A 20586-nucleotide genomic window follows, 5' to 3' on the forward strand; every position below is an offset into this window, starting at 1 on the left:
AAATCATACAATGAATTGTGCAGTCAACAAAGGCTCGAAAAACAGTCTCTAACTTACTGAATTAGTTTCTTCTATATTCCTAGTTATATCAGCGTTTGCATGAAGCCCAAATACCTCAGGATGGGCAGTCAATGGCAATGTCGATAGGTACTCGAGAGCTTCGTGCTTAACTGGATTGATTGGTACTTTGTAGATACCGGACTCGGAGAGCTGGAACTCTTCGACGTCAATGGTATTTTCGTTGTAAATCCGGTTAAGCAACGCCATCAAAAGTCGACGATCTTTATCATCTGTTACTCGTCCACCGTAGTTACACTCACCGGTCAGATAGATGTGCCCTTCGAACGGGATGTACGAGTATTGATGTAGGAACTGCTTCAGCTGCATCAGCGAAATCTTCAGATCAGACTCATTAAACTCGTACGGTATGTTCCAGCCGAGCGGACCAAACTTACAGCGTTCTTGAACGACCGCGTGGAAAAATACGAGGGCGAACACACCTCTTATCCATACCCGTGTGGTATCTTCGTGGAAAGCTTCGTCCAGGAAGGCTTTGTTGGAGAGTGGATCAGAATTATATGCTCTCGACATGTTCATTTTCAACCCCTTTGGTGCCTCGTTTGTCATTTTGACACTATTTTGGAGAATTGTTACTGGGAATTTTTTGCTTGGGTATGAAGTGCACCAGAGGCGGTATTTAGGATGTACATTTTCGTACAAGCTTGAATCCATTACCAGCTTCTCCAGCTCGTCCATATAGGACTCTGCTACGTGGCAGTTTTGCAAAATAACCCAATGGCCAAGTTTGATGGCATCTAAGATAGTTTTGGTGGCCCTTGGTCCTTGACCTTGGCCTAATGATATCACACGACAGTCATCACCCATGTATTTTTCATTTGCAAACGATAACAAACCGTCCATTGGGTCGGATCCAGGAGACAACATGAAAATGAGCGGAGATCGTGGCGAACTATCCTGGTAAGAAGTTTTCAGGTCAAACTGAGGAGGGTCGATGTAGGATTGACCAATCCTTTCTACGATGAATTTTTGCAACGCTGGCACTACCTTATCCGGCCGTAGACACCTCAATAAAATCAGCTTCGCTAAATCTTCACACTCACTGTACGGCTCAGGTAGTTTTTCTTCTTCCGGGGCGCTTAAATTATAGTATGCCCTCCATGCATTTAAATTTCCAGCGAACGATTGTCGCAATTTTTCCAACGATTTGATCGAACTTGCGCGAACTATATCGGTCCACGATTTCTCAGGGAGCCACTCTGGTGCAGGGTTTTGATAAGGGTTATCGAGTGCTAAGCCTCCAGTCAACAGAAATGATAGCATTTGATCATCAATTTTGCCCTCTCCGCGTAATATTCCCGAGCAAAGAACGAAGGAAAACATCAGTTTGTCTTTCTCAAACAGTGATCGACAAACGTTGTTGTAGATTGCTTGGGTAAAATAATCGATCAGCAGTTGTAGGCGTTCGTCCAAGCTGTCCGATTTGGGTGTTTTGATTATGGTTTGTACAAAAATGTTTAAAAACCAGGTTAGGTTGAACTGATACATCGGGTCGATATTAGCTAGCTCGGTGGTGCAGAAGAAGAGAACCGCTGAATGGCGTGCGACAGGGATGTACAGTTGTCTGGCTGCATCGATCTCCGCTTCAGTCGCTACAGCAATCAACTGTTTGGCTTGAATTTCTTCGGAAAGCTGTTTGCTGGAGGTCAGAATGTTGATCGCATTCTCGTCATCTAGAATGTTTCCTTCGGACGAAGAAAGGACCTGCAAAATCTTTGCTTCAGCATTGTACAAAGCTTCCTGGTTCTGAGCGGATTCGATGATAAGATTTTCTTTCTTTTCTTGAAGATCAGGACGCTCTTGGATAATAACGGTACCCAGAAGTTGCGAGCGTAATCCCTGTTCGGTAATCATGAAATTCATCAGGGTGACCATGACGGCTGTTTCAGGCAAGTAGTGCGGATTTCTTAGGTTTGTTGTGACATAGAAGCGGAAATTGTCGTTATATTCTATCAATCCATCACCGAATTTGATCAGATTGGCGCCCCTTAAGCGGAACACATTTTTCTCCAAGATTGAATTCAGTCCAGAATCTATCGTTTCACCAACGTTTTCTAGAAGCACAGGATACCCGTTTATGAGAGCGTTTTCCACTACTCTCATGTAGTTGGGATCCATTTGTTGGATTATTTTTAAACTATTATCTTTCTCCATGTTCTTTACCCATTTATTCGCTTGTCCCTCGGGATCAATCATTAATGGCCAACGTCGCGCATGCTTCACAACAATGCCATTCTCGATGGAGAAGTTATCCGTCGGTAGTCCACAATTGGACCAATTTCTGATTTCCATGGCATTTCCGAGAGTTGTTAGAAGTGAAAACTTTTCTGAACACGGGATTTCCTTTCGCAGAGTGATTTCGTTCCACTCGCCGATGATTCTGCTCCTGAATTCCATCGAGAAGCATCCCAAATAGGCGATGCATCCCGCTGCCAGCAGCACGTCTCCGATCACATTTTCCAAAGATTTATGTAAATTTTCCGCACATTCCGACCAGCGTCTCTTCTCACCTCCCAGACCACCGATTAGCTGCTCCGCACGGATCAACTTTTTCTCGCAGCTGTCGATTTCGTCCTCCAATCGCTTTTTCTCTCGGGACTTTTCGGCGAAGAAGTCGTTCAGCTTCTGTAATTTGTCCAGAATCTCCTGCAGTTCGGCCCGTTTGGCGTTAAGCTTCTCCATCTGCATCGCGAGCTCCGCTTCGGCCCCGGCCAGGGCGACCTTCTTGGGGGCGACTATTTTCGCCACACGGTCGTAGATTTCCATTGCGCGTACCCATCGACAGAGTCCCTCACAGGCCATCGAGATGTTTTTAATCTTCTCCGGGACGAACTCGCGATCCGCTATGTACCTGCAGGTGGCGAGAATTTTATGTATTATTCGCATTCATAACATTCACCATATTGCTTTGATTGGACACGAGATTGTTTTTCGAAACTATTAGAAAAGTAATAAGAATCTCTAAAAGCGACATCATATGAAATATGAAAATATTAATGTTTAAAAAAATCCACAGAAATTGAGATCGAAATTGGAGAGGTAAGGATCTTTGCCGGTAGGGGTCAAGTAATGAGATCTGTGGGTACAATATGAAAACTCGAAGCTGAACGAAGCCAAGAGAGTATGCCAAGAATTCTATGAGTATATCAAGCTTCGCAGTAAAGTTCACGCCGTGATAAGAAACTTCATGATAAATATCAAAACCCGCGATTGCAGCAGCTGATCGCGAACAGTAATCCTGGAGAGCAAGAGCAGAAAAAGCGGAGAACGCACTGAAGGAGGTTGTACAGAGTAAAAAGCGGTTTCGAACCCAATGGGAGATTCTATCCCATTGACCGAAAGGAGAAGGCACATTGCCAAAAAGGAGAAGGCACACTGTAGAAGAAAAAAACAATTATAGGAGGTTGTGTCCAAGACACGAGCACATTGTTGACGTAGAACTACGCTGTTATTTCGTTCTAGTCCTCCACAGAAGCCCTTTCTATCAATATTTCTGGTCTCGATTAGCTTATCCTTGGTGGAGATAGTTTTGCTGCTGTCATGCGAAACCGAATCACACAAAATTCCTAAACATTTATTTTCTTGGTGAGCCGATGATAGCCTAGTTTGATGTTTCCCCATACAATTGTGTAGTTCAGAACCTTAATGGAATGACGTCAGTTTTATGTATAGATTGCAATAAAAATGACATTTGCGAGTGAGTAATTTGGTCGCGTCCACAGCTCAATCCGAAACGAAGACATGTGATGACGCAAAAAAAGGAAGAACAAGCGATGTTCATTGCTTCGTATGTAAAACGATACTGAAAGTTTGCCTCAGTGAGATCCATTATTTATGCCCTAGGCAAATATTCCCCTTCGTTCTTCTTCTTCGTTGATCGCCGATAAGTTGCTCGTTATTGAAAGCATGGGTAGGGTAGCTCACAAATGACAAATGTATAAGAAAATGGAAACACTTCCAGAAACGCATCAATTTAAACGGTTTACACACCAGGGGATTGCAATATATAGCATAAAAAACAAATTTTATGGAATTTCCGATTCGTTTGGTATGTAAATCGACAAAATTCGTTCGCGGCAAAAATAGTTATTAACGTTAACTTTATTTCATAAGAACGTAACCTGTTTTCTGATTTGGCACTCTTTATGAAAGACGTTGTTCTACGTCAACAAAAAGTAGCAAAAACAGAGAGATGCGTATGGAGGTGCTAGTGGGGAAAGTAATGAAACCAAAAAATATCCTAACGAGTGGCAGAAAGTTGAGAGAAAAACAAAAGGAGAGAAAACTAAAGAGGGACTAAATTTCCGGAAAAAGAAACAGATTATGGCCGATATTCTGCGGAGAGGGGAAGACGATTCGTCATTGAACAATTTGGGAGAAAACGTGGCTAAAGTGAGGCGCACCCAGAACGGTGAAATGTTTTTCAAGTTAAAAAGAGACCCAACGATTAAGAGGTTAGCATATAAAGAGCTGGCATTGAAATCGTTTGGGGAAATGGATAAATTGAGAGCACTAAACAAGAAAATCGATCGAATCGGTCGAATGCAGGTATCTCGACGAGACCACGACGTCGAGCTGAGCCGCGAGAAGCCCTGAATGTCCAGTTCGAGCTGAAAGATACTCCCTTATTAATCCGTTTAAGTAAGGCTTTTGGAGAAACGCGTGAAAGAGTGCAAGCTACTCTATTGTTCTCAAGAATCGGACGAAAGTTCTTCAAGAAACTAAACGCACACAGGCTTTGGTCGCGGGCCGAAATGTGCAAGAACAAAGCAGGAGGCATCTTGACGAACGATCGTGAGGTGATCGAAAGGTGGAGGCGGCACTACGGTGAACACACGGTGAACAACGCGCAGACAGGAAACCAAGACGGCGTCGAAGATTACTACACCGGCGCATTGAACAATTACGGCGTATCACCCCACACCCCACTAATGGGGCTATAATCAGGTGAAGAACCACAAAGTAGCTGGTAAAGATGGCACCGGTTGTTAGTTAGGATCTGAGACATGGAACAGCTACCGGAGAAGTGCAAAGAAGTGGTACTCTGTCCCATCTATAAAAAGGCGATAAGCTGAATTGTGAGAACTATCGTGCGATCACGATCTTCAATGACGCCTACAACATTCTATCCCAGCTCCTCTTTCGCCGTCTGTCGCCAATAGTAAGCAGATTTGTAGGAAGTTGTCAGGCCGGATTCATGCCCGATTGCTCAGCGACGAACCAGATTCCTCCAAAAATGCCGTGTTTTCGTCGACTTCAAAGCCGTATATGATTCCATCGACCGACGTCTTGCATAACCGACTGAAGCAAGGCTGATTGGGCGTGGAATCAATGCGGCCAAAACTAGACACATGCTCGCAGGAAGGGCTGATCGTGACAGAATCGCTCTTGGTAGTAGCGTTGTAATAGACGGCGACGAGCTTATTTTCCTGGGATTTCCTTGGACAACAGCTGTGAAATTCGAAGACGCATAGTCCATGGAAGTTGTGCTTACTATGGGCTCTGTAAATCATTAAGGTCCAACAAACTTCGATCCCGTACGAAGGGTAGCATGGTGGTTCTCTATGGGCACGAAGCATGAACGATCCTCAAAGAGGACTCGAAACGGAGTATGAAGAAGGAGGATGAACCAATGACACAACTCTACTGCAAACCCAGCATTCAGAAAGGCGCTAAGACTGGACGAGCGGATGCCGGACAGCAGCCCGCAAAGATGGTGTTCGCATCGAATCTAGCGGGGACAAGAAGAAGAGGAGCCCAGCAAGCGAGGTGGTTGGACCAGGCGGACAAGCCTTGGGAAGAGTAGTTATTGCACGGAGTTAGAGGACTGCAGCTATTAACCGGGTTTCTAGACGATGTTTATATGAAATAATTGTAAATAAATAAATAAGTAAACAAATAAATAAATATATAGTGGAGGCGATCTGGCGTAGTGATAACATCCGTACCTCTCACGCTAAAGTCACGAGTTCAATTCTCACTCCCGACACAACCATACAAACGAAACACAAATTTCTGCATAACTCTTTGATGCTTTGGTATATCTCCCTCCTCTGAAAGTAGGTGGGATGGGGCTCCTATACAAACAAAACACAAATTTCTGCATAACTCGAGAATGAATAGAGCAAATGGAACCAAAATTGGAATATGAGGATTTAAAATACAAGAAATGTAATAGCACAGTATTCGTACTTACACATCGCGAATTTTCTTCATAACTGATATGGGAATATTATCCTTATCAAACGTTTTCAAACTGTCCAAGAATTTCAAATCGCCCAACATTTTTTGCGAAGGTCCCCAATAGTCTTCTAGGACTTTGCCAGCTAAAACAGAAGCAGATTTATTATTTTCATCAATCAAGATACTACTTGAATTAAGCGCAGTTGCCATCCTAACTCACACGGATCGGTCTTGCGATCGGGCTTGATGCCTTTGATCACACAAACCGCTTCCAGCACAAGTTTCACTCCAGACGGTGGATTCTTCATCGACTTGACCACCGTGATGTCAGCCGGTTTCAGCGTATCCAAGGCCATGAGTGCGGCTTCGAGTGCTGGAACCGCTTCCTGTAGATCACTTTCGCAATCGTCCTTAATGGCTTGGGCGGAAGCAGCCGCCTCGTTGGCGGCCGTCTCATCGGCCCCTACGATTTCTTTCTTCTTTTCGGCGTCGGCAGTTTCCCGTTCGATGTTAACCATAATTTTTTCGGTTTCATCCGAGGTTTGTTTCAGCTGTGGCTGCAAATCTTTTAGTTGATCCTGCATTACCGACACCTGGCCGGCGGCAAAGTCCAGCTTCTCGAGGCCTACCGTGTATCGATCTCGCTGGGAAATTATTTCCGAGTACTTCTTGCGGTACAACCCGTTGAAAGATCGGAGCATTTCCAAATATGACGTGGGTGTGACGTAGTTGATTCTTCCTTGCTCCAGGAAAAATCTCGAGGAATTTTCAACCACTCCACGATTGAAAATCATTACAAGTTCCACAAGCCTCTTTTCGAGGCGAGTCAGTTTTCTTGTTTTTTGCTTCTCTTGTTCCTCTTCTTCCTTTTTCAGAGATATTATTGACGGATCACTCGATTGTGTACCATCCTTTTCTAAATCCATTGACCTGATGAAGTTTTCTGCTACTTTCTGCAAAGCATCATCAGGCCAAGCTGTGAACCAATCAATTGTGCAGCAATTAATTAAAGATGGGTATATGCGAACTCTTTTTTTAAAAGAATCTCCAATGGGGGAGAAGGCCAGGGCTATGTGTAAATTTTCACGTACTCTCTCGACGAAGAAATTGTAAAGTGAAAGAGCGGTTGAATCGATAGGCTTGTTTGTTTGCCTCACGATGGTTTGCATTTGTTCTAATATAACTGCTTTCTCCTCAGATTGAAAAAGATTAGGGATATCAGCAGTGTTCAACAACGAGTTGATATCCTCCACAAAAGCCTCATCTTTGGCTTGGGAATCGTTGAACAAGAAAATCGTTGATTTGCCTTCATTGCCGGCATTCATCAATATTTTCTTGATGTCCTCACGCCACTCGTTCATCGAATAACTCCGAGTTACCTCCACCTGGAATACATCGGCATCTGCCATACTCGCTGCAAGTTTGACAGCGCTTCGTCGACCGGCTCCACCGAGACCAACAAGTAGCAAGTGGCCACGCGGCATTTGCAAAACTCGCGCAATTCTCGATATGTGCTCTATTGCGAATCTAAACAAAACAAGGTTCATTGGGGCCTTGGAATGTGCGTTGTATTCACTCAAATAGTAGTTAATATTTTTTTCCAATTTTGCCCAACTGTCAACCTCGTCGTATACTCGACTTACAGCATCGGGTTCCATGTAATTTCCGTATAACAAATCACGCATATGCTTGTCGTTCACCCGCTGGCCGCCTTCCAGGCGATCGCTGAAGGCCACTTCTAGTTTCATCCGTAGTTGACTGTTGGCTGCTTCATCGACCATGCGTAAAAGAATTTGTTTGTCTTTTTCATCAATCAAACGATCGTAGAAGACACGATATGTCTCGTGTGCCCACAAGCGAACCAGTTTCTCTGGATCAGGTAGTCTTTTGGCCGGAACCAATACTATTCCTTGGTAGACCCTGGTGACATCCCTCAACGAAAACAGATAGTGCGACTTCGCCGGTGTCGGTAGGAAATTTGCGATAGCTCCCCTATAAACTGAGATGACAGCTTGGGCCAAATTTTTACATAAACGTGAGATTGGCTCCGGATAGCCTTTGGCGAAGTGCCACTCTCCAATTAATGAGAATATTCTGAGTAATGTGTTGTCTTCAAATGAATCTACCGACACTACAAAGTTGTGCCGGTACAGACGTTGCGGTATGTAGTTACTGCCACCGGGTAAGCCCATGGCTCCTACGAACAACAAATCGATCAGTTCAATCTTGGATGTATCTTTCAGATCGGACCAAATTCTGTGGTCTAACCATTGCCGAATAAGCTCTAACGGTGGCTGTGATCCGTATTCATCTCGTGCCGGCATTGCTACGTCATCTATGAAGTTAACACATTCCTTTCCCACGGGTGGCCCGAATACACCCTTTCTACGCCTATCCAGCTTGGACATAATAGTTTCCTGCATCTGCTGTGCCGTACTGCGTGCTGAGCAATTGATTATATTGGAGATGAACTTTGCCTTTGGCAACTCGCGGATATAGTTCGCAATAGTTGCGCTTTTGCCGGTACCCGTTGGACCAACTAAAAGAATGGGCATACCAACGGAAATACACATCTGTGTCCAATACATAATGTATCCCGTTTCCTTGGTTGGAATCATCAGTTCGGAGATTATGCAACTTTCGGGAAGAGACAACTCTTCCGATTTCAACCAAGGCCACCAGGTTTCCTGTTCGTCGAAACGGTAATCGAGGAAGTTCATTTTTTCCGGGTACATTTGTCCTCGGTTAAGAGAGAAGTGTTTTGGTTTGGGATGATCCTCGTTGGCACCGTACAGAACTTTTCTGAGCAATGGATCGATCGTTTGTCTTCCCTCCACTGTTACTGCAGAAAAATAAGCCCACGCGTAGCAAAACAAAAATGTCTGCTGGAACCATATTTGGTTGTAGTTGTTTGTGCGAGAGAGAAATATCGAGAAGAACTTTGAGAACATCTGCAGACGTTAATTATTTATTAATATGGATTCATGCTCTCAAAGGTCTGTATCTTACCGCATATTGATGCATCTCAGACAGTTTCAGAACAGTTTTAACTGATCTCAACCAATTGAGCGTCGGTGGGATGAGCCACTCTGCCAGTTGCTCAAATACACCTATGTTAATCTCGTTGACGCCTTTCTCTTCCAGATATAACAAGAAGGATTTGTGTAGAGCAATCCATCCGAGTTGGGAAGGTTCCATGTAGATCATTCCGCATCTTGAAAAGACGTTGATGTTTCAGAAACGATAAATAAACTCTGAACTATAAACAAACCGCGAGACCGTTGCTGGAGATGCCTGTTCGAGATCCGCTGGTTCGAACATCAAGTTCATAACTTTTGTCATTTGAATAATCTCTCCGGACATCAAACAAAGCTTGCGGTTATCATCTAGAATTTGTTATTAATCATTTCGTGTCAGATCGCAATACCGTAGGCGCAAACCTTACCCAGAACAGTGTTTAAGTTCTCGATCCAAACCGCATCGACCGGTCCGTCGAAAATAATCCACTGTCGCTCTAAGCTGTTGGTGTTTACCATTTCTCGGAAGGTATTGGCCAGTACACCATCGGACCATTCGTGTGACGCAGGATCGAAACTACCGTAGAGTTGCCCCATTGATATCGATTTAGGGTTGATTATCCTGTAGGAAACTCCTTGCTCTTCGGATGACTGGCCTTTCTCCTTGCGTAACTCTCGCAGAGTTTCTGCAAGCACTTGGTATGCAGTTGTTTTACCGCCCATTGACTGGCCTACGATCATGAGACCATGTCGAACTAGAAGCATCTCATAGATTTGCATGATTTTCTCGATGAACCATGGTGTTGGTTGAAGTTTACGTTTGATCAGCTCTATCAAGAGTAATCTCACAATATCTTCTCGAGCAGGCTGCAAGAACGAACCGCTAGATTAATTATGTATCGTGTAATGCTGAGCATATTATTTTACATTCGGAAGCGGTACTCCAGGGAACAAGTCGTTGTAGATTCCTTCGAATAACGGGATATCCTGTTGGAGAAACTTGGGAAGATTCACATCTATAATTGCTCGCAGAACGATCTGAGCTTCGGTTAGTTCTGGCTGCGCACGACGCAATGCTCCAGCAGCCGTTAGCACTGACTTTACAGCTCTCATTCCATAATCGTAGTGCGATTGGGATGAGAGCTGCTCCGAGCACAATTTATACGTGTGTACAATTTTCTGTGCCAGAATTCTGGCGTCATCAAACCCGTTGGAGTAGAGTGTTATTTCACCAATCATTGCATAATCGGGAACCATCATTGCAACAGTTCTGAATAGAACTTTTAGATTATCGGGCAATTCTGTACGTCCCGCATACCCCGGGTTCATGGTGATGAATATGTTACAAGTTGGATCGAGTTTGAGCGGTGTATCTTCAAAGACGAATTTTACGAACTTTCCGGCAATTGCGCGTTGAATCGTTAAAATTTGTTGAGCCACGACGGACAACACCTCCAGTTCAATTCTATTGAATTCATCGAAACAAGCCCACGAACCAGACTGAGCTAATCCTTTGAAGAACTTCCCGAGAGCCTTGTAGTCTAATCCATCCGAACAGTTGAATACCACACATTTCTTGGCTACTGCTTTAGCGAGATCTTTACAAGTTTCTGTTTTACCAGTTCCAGCTGGACCTTCTGGAGCTCCACCAAGATTGAGTTTAAATGCCCCCATAAGTGTCCTGAAGCAACGATCCGTCAATGGGGTCGTTACCAACCTTCCAGTGTTGCCCAAGTACTCCATTCCGTATTTTAGATCAGTTGTCACCATACTACATGCTACGTAGCTCTGCTTATCATCGTCATCAATCTTCCAGTAATATCGTAACTGAGAAAACCAGTTGAAATCTCCGATGTCAGAGATGTTCTTCTTAATGAGCAGATCGATTATGTCGCGAGCTGTGAATAAATGATCACATTAAACAACGAACTCCAATAAAATATACCAATTTGAACCATGAACATCTACGACAATCAAAGCCTCTATCGTGATTGTCGCTCCACTACTGAGATCTCCTCTGACCAGATCCACCAGGTCTCCAATTTGTGCTGTGCATTGCTGGCCGTACTCCACCAACTTGTTTTCGACTATGGCTATTTCGGCTTCCTCTGTCCACTTGAGACACGAAACAACCTGCACTACTTGTCCGGGCCAGTGCAATACCCACATTTTTCTCGGATCTTTTAGATAACATTCGTACGACTGCCAAATCTGCTCTTTCACACTTTCTAACATAACTACTTCCACTTCTTTGAGCCATTTTTCCACCAACCCCTGAAAAGAAAATATAAGGTTTACTAACAATCTAGGGGATACATTCTTCTTTATCCGACATTTGCTGAAGCGGGATTGATCTTTCTTGTACAGGGAATTTGTTCCTCCTCTGCCGAAGTGAATGCTGTGATTTCCATCTGTGAATCAAATTGCAGGGAGTAAATGCCCTCGAAACATTTTTTCATGTGAGGTTGCACTCGCATTGGGTCCTTTGTTTCCGATAGAATCTCCAGTAGTTCGTCATTAGAGAGGAAGAAGAACCGCGCGAAGAACAATCGCTTCTTCTCCAGATACAGATTCAATCCACGTTGAATATCTTCCAGGTCCTTGAAAGCTTGCCTCAAAACGTTCAAAAGATCAGGGAAATCGGTCGCCTGAATCACGTGTGGATCGGAAAGTGTGTTTCGCATAATTTTACGGAACAACTTGTCGACGGTTTTGAAATGGCGACCTTCTGTTGGCATCTGGCGCATAATATCTTCAGAACTAAATATAGGCTCCAGGTACATCCAGGTAGCTTGAACCTGCAACCATGTGTCAATAATGTCCTGCATAGATATGAGTTTTTCCTCCCAGTTGGTTGCCTTACTACCAAGAGCAGCTATGTATGGTGAGCCTCGCATGGCTTGAGCTTTAAGGATGTGGTCATCCAGCAGGGTTTGGATATCGTCGACTGATGATAAAATGGACATGTCCGAGTCACGATACGGAACGCAGATGAATTTCACATCGATCCACTCCTCCTGCATATTGATGAGCTGTATGTTCAATTCGTGTTCCTTGCCCGCTGCGTTGGAAATTTCTTCAAGTCTATTTTGTATCTTCATGATATCTATATCAACCATTAGCCCAAGTGAGTTTTTCACTTCAGGATTTACTTCCTGGCCGAGTTCTTCGGCTATCTGAGCCCAGTGCCGTTCGCAGAGACCTTGCCTGCAAATAGCCTCCAGAATCGGTAAGTAGACCTTGAATTTGTCGATCTTCATACGAATCTGCTCGGCAACACGTTTTGCCTGTGGACTACCTGCAAGCTCTTTCAGCAGAACGGTTATAGAGTTGAACATTTCCTCAACTGCACTACTAATAACAGTTGCATCCAGTTCGCTGAATGGACCAAAGTACCAAACTTCATGACAGGAGTCGAATTTATACGCAGTATGCCAAAGTTTTTCGATTGGCACCATCCTATCGATCATTTCGTTCAAGGCTGGGAAAAACGACAAATCGATCTGCAGCAGGTTCTCGTCTATGTTGATTTCTTTCGCTTCTCTGCTACATTTCTAAAATGAAATAATTGAAAAGACATTGAATTAAGGTTGTCTACTGGGTCAACGTCGAATACCTCCAAGATCAACATCAAACCATCGATCGTTTCAACTTTCTCTTTGAGATCGTCTAGCGAGAGCATTTCGCGTATCTCACGTGTCCGGAAGTGGTCCATTTTTTTCTTCTCAGTGATCAAATATTGTTCGAATTTGGTTCGTCGCTCACGTAGTGCCGTTTCCAGATTGTCACGTACCACCGAAAGACGGGCACCGCTGAGATCAAGCACCTTCTCCAGCTCCTGGGGCCACAGAAACAGACGCGAATTCAAATTGATATCTTCGGCTGGAAAAATAAAACCCAACATCAGTAGGGTGTATCGCTCTAGTACCAATTGTGGATTTCGCATATTACGATCGAGAATGGCATAGGTCAGGAGGAAGAGAACACGTTGCGCGACCTGCTTGATCTCGATCTTAAGCTGGTACATTCGTTCTTCGCGACACTGCGTTAGATAATTTTGAAGCGCGACCACTTCCGGAATCTCTTTCGGACGTTCGCCTGCATGCAGGGACATGTCTTCGTATTCATCACAGATCCTACAATCCAGCACAAACGATTTTATTTGTTTCAGCTGTGATACAATTTGTTTATTGGTTTTACCTTCGATTTTCAACTTGATTTAGAGTGATGAAATAATTGATTACGAAGGCTTGCAGTTCTTTCACAAGATTTTCAAGAACCCGATTGAGACGGCTATTATCCAACATGAACAGATTGAGTGGAATAAAATCTCGCAGAAAATATATTCCATGTAGTAGCTCTTTAAACTTGTCCACTAGATCTTTGAAGATTTCGAGCGAAGGGAGCTCTCGTTGCGAAAAAATGCTCTCTGTGATAACTTTCATTTTATTTGCAAGCACCGGAAAATAATACTCATACATTGGATACAGGTATATAGTTGGACCTGTTTGGTTGGCAACGACGATATTCTTCACTCTCTCGTAAAGACTTACCATGTCCACGTTGTCCTCTCGTATGTAGTGTAAATAACCCAGCAGCTTTTTGTCCTGTGTCAGGTAGTATTCTAATCGAGGAATTTTATACCCTACTTTAAGAATCTTTACGAAGTAGCTTTTGAACAAATCTGGGAGTTCTTCCATGTATGGGTATATGATAATCTTTCCGCTGCTATTCATTATGAACGAGGTTCTTCTTTCTTCTGCTTTCGTTGTCATGATAGTATCCGTAGATTCCGAAGTCAGTAGACTCGGATCATCATCGTCCGCTTCGTATAGCGACATGTCACTTTTCTCGGTGTTCTTCTCGATCTCTGTGTCGGGCTTGCCCACAACGGACACCGTGAGTGTCATAAAAGGCTTCATTCTGAGCTTAGACGACTGGTTGCTACCTCCAGCGTCACCTTCGCGGTACACCTCCAGGGCGTCAACCAGGTGGTCCAAGCTCTTCTTTATCATTCCTTGTAGGTGGTAGGAGGTGAGCGAGTGAATGCAGTTGAAGAAGGTGGTTCCTCGACCCCCGTGAATAGAGTTACGAGGAACCAAATCTTTCCAGTATTTGCGCATCACGTCTACCAAATCAGCCACGCGAGGCATCCAATCGTTCACGAGGATCTGGAAATGGTATGGGCATAGTAGTTATATGAATGAATGTTTGAATACATGTAGAATGATTCCACTGTGGGTGTTCTGATAAGGTTACACGAGATAGAAAGCAACAGAACGAATAGAACGAGAAGAACGCTAGCAACGAGTTGGTGGTGAACGATCGAGTAGAATAAGTATACACCCAGGTTTTTCTACGCGGTTTTTATGCGCGGTTTTTTTACGAGGTTTTTTTTACGCGGATTTTCCAATTATCGCGGTTTTTTACGCTGATTTTCTAATTAACGCGGTTTTTTTACGCGGATTTTCCAATTAACGCGGTTTTTTTCACGCGGTACCCGCGTAAAAAAGGACCGGTGCAATATCACATCTCCCTCTCAGCTCACATTTTTCTCTTTTGTTTCCTCAGAGCATATTACGGTAATTAGTGCTTGCAACGGAGGTTAGCGCTTATGAAGGAAATGAGTGCCGCACCTTATCACGATTCTTACGTAGTTTTTGGGTGTTGGGTAACGGGTAGCTCACCGGGCGGTATAACTGGACGGGGTTTTTACGGGCAGCTATTCGTGAATGGATTTCCCTGTCTACATAGCTCTGGACGGTCCAACAGTGGTACTGCACGTGCATCGGCATTAGAGTGTACAAATAACAAGGGAATCTTCTAGCAACACCAGATGATCTCATTCGTGAGGGAAACCGAACTATAGCTACCAGTAACCAACGAAATTGCAGCGAAAAACTACGGGTTTTCGGGAGCGAGCAACACTCAATTTTTTACTTCCATTCAACGTAAACTTTGATATCTATGACATGGCTTTTTACGCAGATTTTCCAATTAACGCGTTTTTTTACGCGGATTTTCGAATTAACGCGGTTTTTTTACGCGGATTTTCTAATTAACGTGGTTTTTTACGGTGTTTTTTACGAGATACGTATCCCCCACGTAAAAAAAACCTTGGTGTAAAGGGACTTGAAAAGAAACCGTTGAGCGGGAAGGTCGATTTTTGGAAAAAAAACTATCCAGATTCGCGGCAATCGTAGGCTAAGGAAGTGGATAGTAAGGCAACGTAGTCAAACGCGAGGTTTTCCCCCAATCAAATAATAGAGCGTATGCCGAACCTGAGGCATTTTTAATGGGAGTTTCGTGCGTGCGACCAAGCACCGAAACTCTCAGTTACAAGGCTCAGAACAATGAGAAATACAATATCTAACAGGTGATTTTTAAAACTGAACAGCCCATGATCATTTTACGGACAAACCATGATAATAATTTATCATAATTAAATTATTATTTAACACTTGAATAATTTAAACGCCTTATGCTATTATTAGCAACTAGAGACTTGGGGCTTTCAACAAACTTGATTACTCGTGATTTTCATGAAAGGAAATCGATTTGAATTTACTATTTGCGTAAATACATCAAAAATCGGACAAACCAATAGCATTTACCCTAATGAAAATATCAACGTAAAAAATCAGAAATCTGCCTAGGTCGGAATCAAATGTTCATACGGAAGTTAGGGTAAGGTGACATTGGCTCGGAGTACGCACGAAAATTTGATTATACGAATAGAAACAAACAATTTTGTTCGATAGAAGCTGACGAATTCGAACGAAGCAAGGGGGAAAAAATGTAAGGGGTTGTCCACATACCACGTGGACAATTTTAGGGGGGGGGGGGGTAGGTGGTATGAAAATGTCCACGCTTGTCCACGGAGAGGGGGGTGGGGGTATAGACTATGTCCACGTGGACACGAAAAATAAATATTTTTTCAAATATAATCACCGATACATTCTAAACTAAATAAAAACTGATCCATATTCAAGAATTTTAAAACTTTCCGCCCATCCTGAGTATTCCTGAGTATTGAGAGCGCTTCATATATTTTTACTAATATCATTGAACTTCTTCACTGAAATCTATATTCTGAAAATAACTCATGTAAACTGTGAGCGACAGAGCTATTTTGTATGATCCTATAATTTTATAGTTGCGGGCTATGCATAGACGTTCATAGCTCAAACCTATAAAAAATAAACGATTCCATAATGGTTATGTTTTCATGATATTACACATATGGTTTTTTCATCAAATATAATTTTCTATAGATTTTGTTCTATCTCGAGAACAGTTAGTCTTCTGTATGTCTGTATAATTTATCATGCAGAATTTTGTGTAAAATTATTTTCTCGCATTCTTTTTCTCGAACAGGTGGAATTTTTCAAAGTATTGGAATTCCGTCAATTTCCATTAATGAATATTTACATTTGCGTGAAATGATCCATGCACCACTAGTCGTCAAACTTGAATCAGTTGACCCAGTATTCTGTTTTTTTCAGAAAATTTCGCATATAATGCAGTTGTAAAACATTTGAATTGATGGATTGAAGTACCTTTCAGAAGTTAAAAAATGGGTGGGTTATATCTATGATATAACCGCAAGGTTGACTTGGGACTACTTTAGCTTAGCAATAATTTGTTTGTATTGATTTAATTTTTGATTGAATGAAACAATTTCCGAATTCAATTGAATTCAATATATTTGCTTTGTGAGTAAAAAGATTGTATAATGCCATGTAAGGTCAATTCATGCATTTGGATAGATTATGTTCATCGTTACAAGTAAATTTAATGACAGTCCATTTACTTTTGGTATGATGACATCTTGGTTTTGAAGTCTTTTTTAGACAAACACATTTCAGTCGGAACAAAAATGCCCCCGACTTGCATGTATTTGCAATACCAATTTCCCCACGCTCCATGGATTCGAAGCCTGTGTTAGGGAAACACATTTCAGTCGGAATAAAAATGCCCCCGACTTTCATGTATTTGCAAAGTGGATTCCCCCAGGCACATTGATTTTGAAGTCTGTGTTCGGGAAACCGTAAATCGGGCAAATCAAAACTAGGCAGTTAGGGCGTTTGGATAACCCTTGACATTTCACAGTTATTCAATAGTTTATCTAATGAAAAATAACATTTTTTTAATTGCGATAGAAGCGTAGAAATATTCCGTATCAATTGATGCAAACATCTTTCCGATCCAGTAAGAAATGTTCGAGTTATGAGCATTTGGAATCTTTCATTTTTTCCTGCATTTTTTCCCGCAAGAACTTTGAAAGCCATCTAGACACTCAATGCAGAATGGCCCATAAGGATTCGAAAAAAAAATATTCTGAAACGCCTTCAATACCCTCTGAAAATTCTCCGAGCTATGGCGGAAAAGGGTTTGACTTGCGCTACCAACTAAAGGTGAATCGGAAATCTAGAGTGAAGATGAATCGGCATTTACTGTGATCGATCATATTCCGGAGTGGGCAAAGATTTGTTTCATCTAAAATTTTGAGTAACACTGTAACAATGCATTTGTCAAAGCAATAACTGGATCTTGTATAGAACATTTTCAAGTTTCCACAATTGCCCTTCGATTTGCTGTGCGATCGTTATGTCATAAAATATTCATAATCCAAAATGAAATGATAACTTTTCATTCGATTGAGAATATCTCTGTAGTAAAAGGTTCTATTGGAATTCAATATGAATCAAATGAAGGTGAAATAATCAAGTTGATTGGATTATTACTGGCGTCTATGTGATATCAACACATTTTTTTTGCAAGTGTTTAGAAAATCGTAAAGTAAAAATGTATTTGAGAATGATTTTAATTTAATTTATTTCTATTTGATTGGAGCTTGCAATCTCAATTAGCAAAGCTCAAGATAAATCTTTGTAGTTGTGTAGCTTATATTCAGATGCGGATTGTTCCTCACCTGGTTAACTGTACATTGCGTGTTTCCGGGTTAGCAAACCAGATAGTCTTTATATCTTAGCTGATAATGGAAAAACAAAAAATATTGTATACTCACAAGTGTTTCAAAATTAAACTCACAAGAAGCATGTGCTTTGTTATACCACTCATTTCGCTACCATACAAGAACAATGGGCCACAACAAAGCAGGTAGAGGAAGTAAAATTTGAAATAAAAATAACTTAAATGGAATTAAAATGGAATTTAGGCGCAAATCAGGTATTTCCTTAATTATTTTAATTTAAAATGGAAAAATGTCCACGTGGACAAAGGGGGGTAGGGGTACTAAAATGTCCACGCTTGTCCACGGAGGGGGAGGGGGGAGCCTAAAACCGTGCTTTTTCTGTCCACGTGGTATGTGGACAGCCCCTAACTACATCAATACAACTCAATGTGGTTGTTTACTTTCACTATTGCATACAATTCGTACGACCACTTTTCTGCATCCAGTGTCACCGCCGCCTTACTTACAAGCAAAAAATTGACTTCGGAAGAACTTTCAACAAGTTCATAAAATTTCGAACAAACAGAGACATTCAATGTTCACATTTGTTGGGATTGGTACTTTCAAACCATTGGCGTTTAGCTGAAAGGAGCATGAGCTGGTATAATTTGATATTGAGTTACCCAAAAGTAACTACTTTTTAGTTCAATGCAACAGTTTCTGTCGTTACATTTCATTACTTCGTGAAGGTACTGGGACGACCTTACGTAACAAGAAAACCACGTGACTTAATATCGCTTGAATTCCGCTTCATCGATTTGGGAGTTTGTGGACTCAATGTATTTTGCTTTGACGGGATATCCATCGATCGCTAGGTTATTCCACACATCAGCTAACATTTCTCCTGCATACTCAAAATGTTTCGTTTCCAGTTACGGGTCTCCGTTCTAAGTTTACCACCCAAGTGAGATCCCTCATGATTATGACGTGACAAAATCATCAGGTAGCCTAACGCGATATTTGGGATGCGTTAACACGTTCGTCGCCCAACGCGACTGAGTTTCTTGCAGGACCCAACATGCGAATAAATTATTAAAATGAAGGTTCAACTTTGTTTGTATACATGATTACACATTCGTCGCCCAAAGCGACTTTTCTGATTTTTTTGCAGAGCCCAATTTGCGGATAAATTATTAAATGAATATCAAATTTAGTTTGTAGACAACTTTTACATGATCTAGCAATATTTTATTCAATTTGAAGATGAACTGACAACAATAACACATGCCTTATTATATGGGTTTCGCAAAAAGCTGCAACAAACCATCCGCACTATAAATTATTAAAAAGTATAGTATAAACACTACATTGTTATGGTTATAATTTTATTATTTTTCTACATATCCTATAGTTACACTTAGGTGCCTATTCCATCGAATTCCTTTAGAAAATCGTATTCAATTTGAACGAGGAAAGTGTCACTCATATCTGGGTGACGGGGCGACGAAAGTGTTAATCGGTGCCTGCTTACTAGCAGCTGTTAAGCCTATTAAAACACGTGCTTTATCACCTTGGCTCACTAAACACACCTCTTTCGATCCCAGAATCGAAGCTAGCTGCTCAAGCATATGTGGATTTTATTTAAAAATAAAATTGGCATTTTGCTACGTAACGATCACGACTACCCTCCTCCCCCCTGTGTCACATTGAGTAACGAAACCTCGATCCCCCTCCACCCACCACCCCCCTACTCACGTTACGCAATTTGTGCACGACGCCTTAGGTGGAGAGTGTTTGTGTATTATTGAATCACACGTAAGGATGGTTGATTCCATGCATTGTTAACCCTTTCTCTACGAGCGTCGTCTATAGGCGACATCCGCGCGACGACCTGTGTGTACGAGTGTCGTCTATAGACGACATCAGGGTGATACTGCGCATCGATCACACCAGCGCGATATACATACTTTTCGGCGCATTGCTCCGTTCAGAACTTTGCACTCCGACGGAGCACACTGCCGTAGAAAAAGGGTTAAAGGTAGATATCGGTGGTGGTGGAGCAAATGTGGAATTACCTGTGGCTGCAGTGTCTCTATAACAATATATGCATACCGTGTGCACATCTTGCATTAGGAATAAGGGCAAAAAAATCCTCATATGGCCAACTTGTGTATTGTGTTTCGAGTTTTGGACTCAAATTATGGCCCCAGATTGAAAGTCCAGACGTCCAGACGTCGTCACTGTACTACTGTCTTAGCGAATGTCCAATAACAGGTCACAATCGCCTCTAATGCTACACTGAGTGGTGCCTCGGTTTGTCGAATTATAGGTAGCTTACTGTATGAGGCGGAAGACGCCAAACTAATTATGTTTGCGATTCATATAGGGGAA

The 20586-nt window shown here is 42.3% G+C and overlaps 1 protein-coding gene across 7 annotated transcripts in view; it reads right to left on the reverse strand.

Moving 5' to 3' along the window:
* LOC129776328 (dynein axonemal heavy chain 3) overlaps nt 1–20586 on the reverse strand; it is a 32884-nt gene that overhangs the window by 6084 nt on the left and 6214 nt on the right. For 5 of the 7 annotated variants that reach the window (XR_008743088.1, XM_055781913.1, XM_055781910.1 and 2 more), the window contains 11 exons: nt 13479–14449; nt 12895–13414; nt 11612–12832; nt 11234–11552; nt 10206–11176; nt 9707–10145; nt 9533–9647; nt 9271–9475; nt 6482–9212; nt 6275–6404; nt 58–2929 (listed from right to left, as the gene is read on the reverse strand). Coding sequence is in view for 6 of the 7 variants with exons in the window: in XM_055781913.1 (XP_055637888.1) it covers nt 58–2929; nt 6275–6404; nt 6482–9212; nt 9271–9475; nt 9533–9647; nt 9707–10145; nt 10206–11176; nt 11234–11552; nt 11612–12832; nt 12895–13414; nt 13479–14449 (10494 nt within the window). In the remaining variant the exon portion in view is untranslated. The remainder of the gene's footprint in view (nt 1–57; nt 2930–6274; nt 6405–6481; nt 9213–9270; nt 9476–9532; nt 9648–9706; nt 10146–10205; nt 11177–11233; nt 11553–11611; nt 12833–12894; nt 13415–13478; nt 14450–20586) is intronic. The other 2 variants (XM_055781912.1, XM_055781911.1) reach the window with 1 other exon arrangement.

Source organism: Toxorhynchites rutilus, chromosome 3 (genome assembly GCF_029784135.1).
Source record: "Toxorhynchites rutilus septentrionalis strain SRP chromosome 3, ASM2978413v1, whole genome shotgun sequence".
Lineage (NCBI taxonomy): Eukaryota > Metazoa > Arthropoda > Insecta > Diptera > Culicidae > Toxorhynchites > Toxorhynchites rutilus.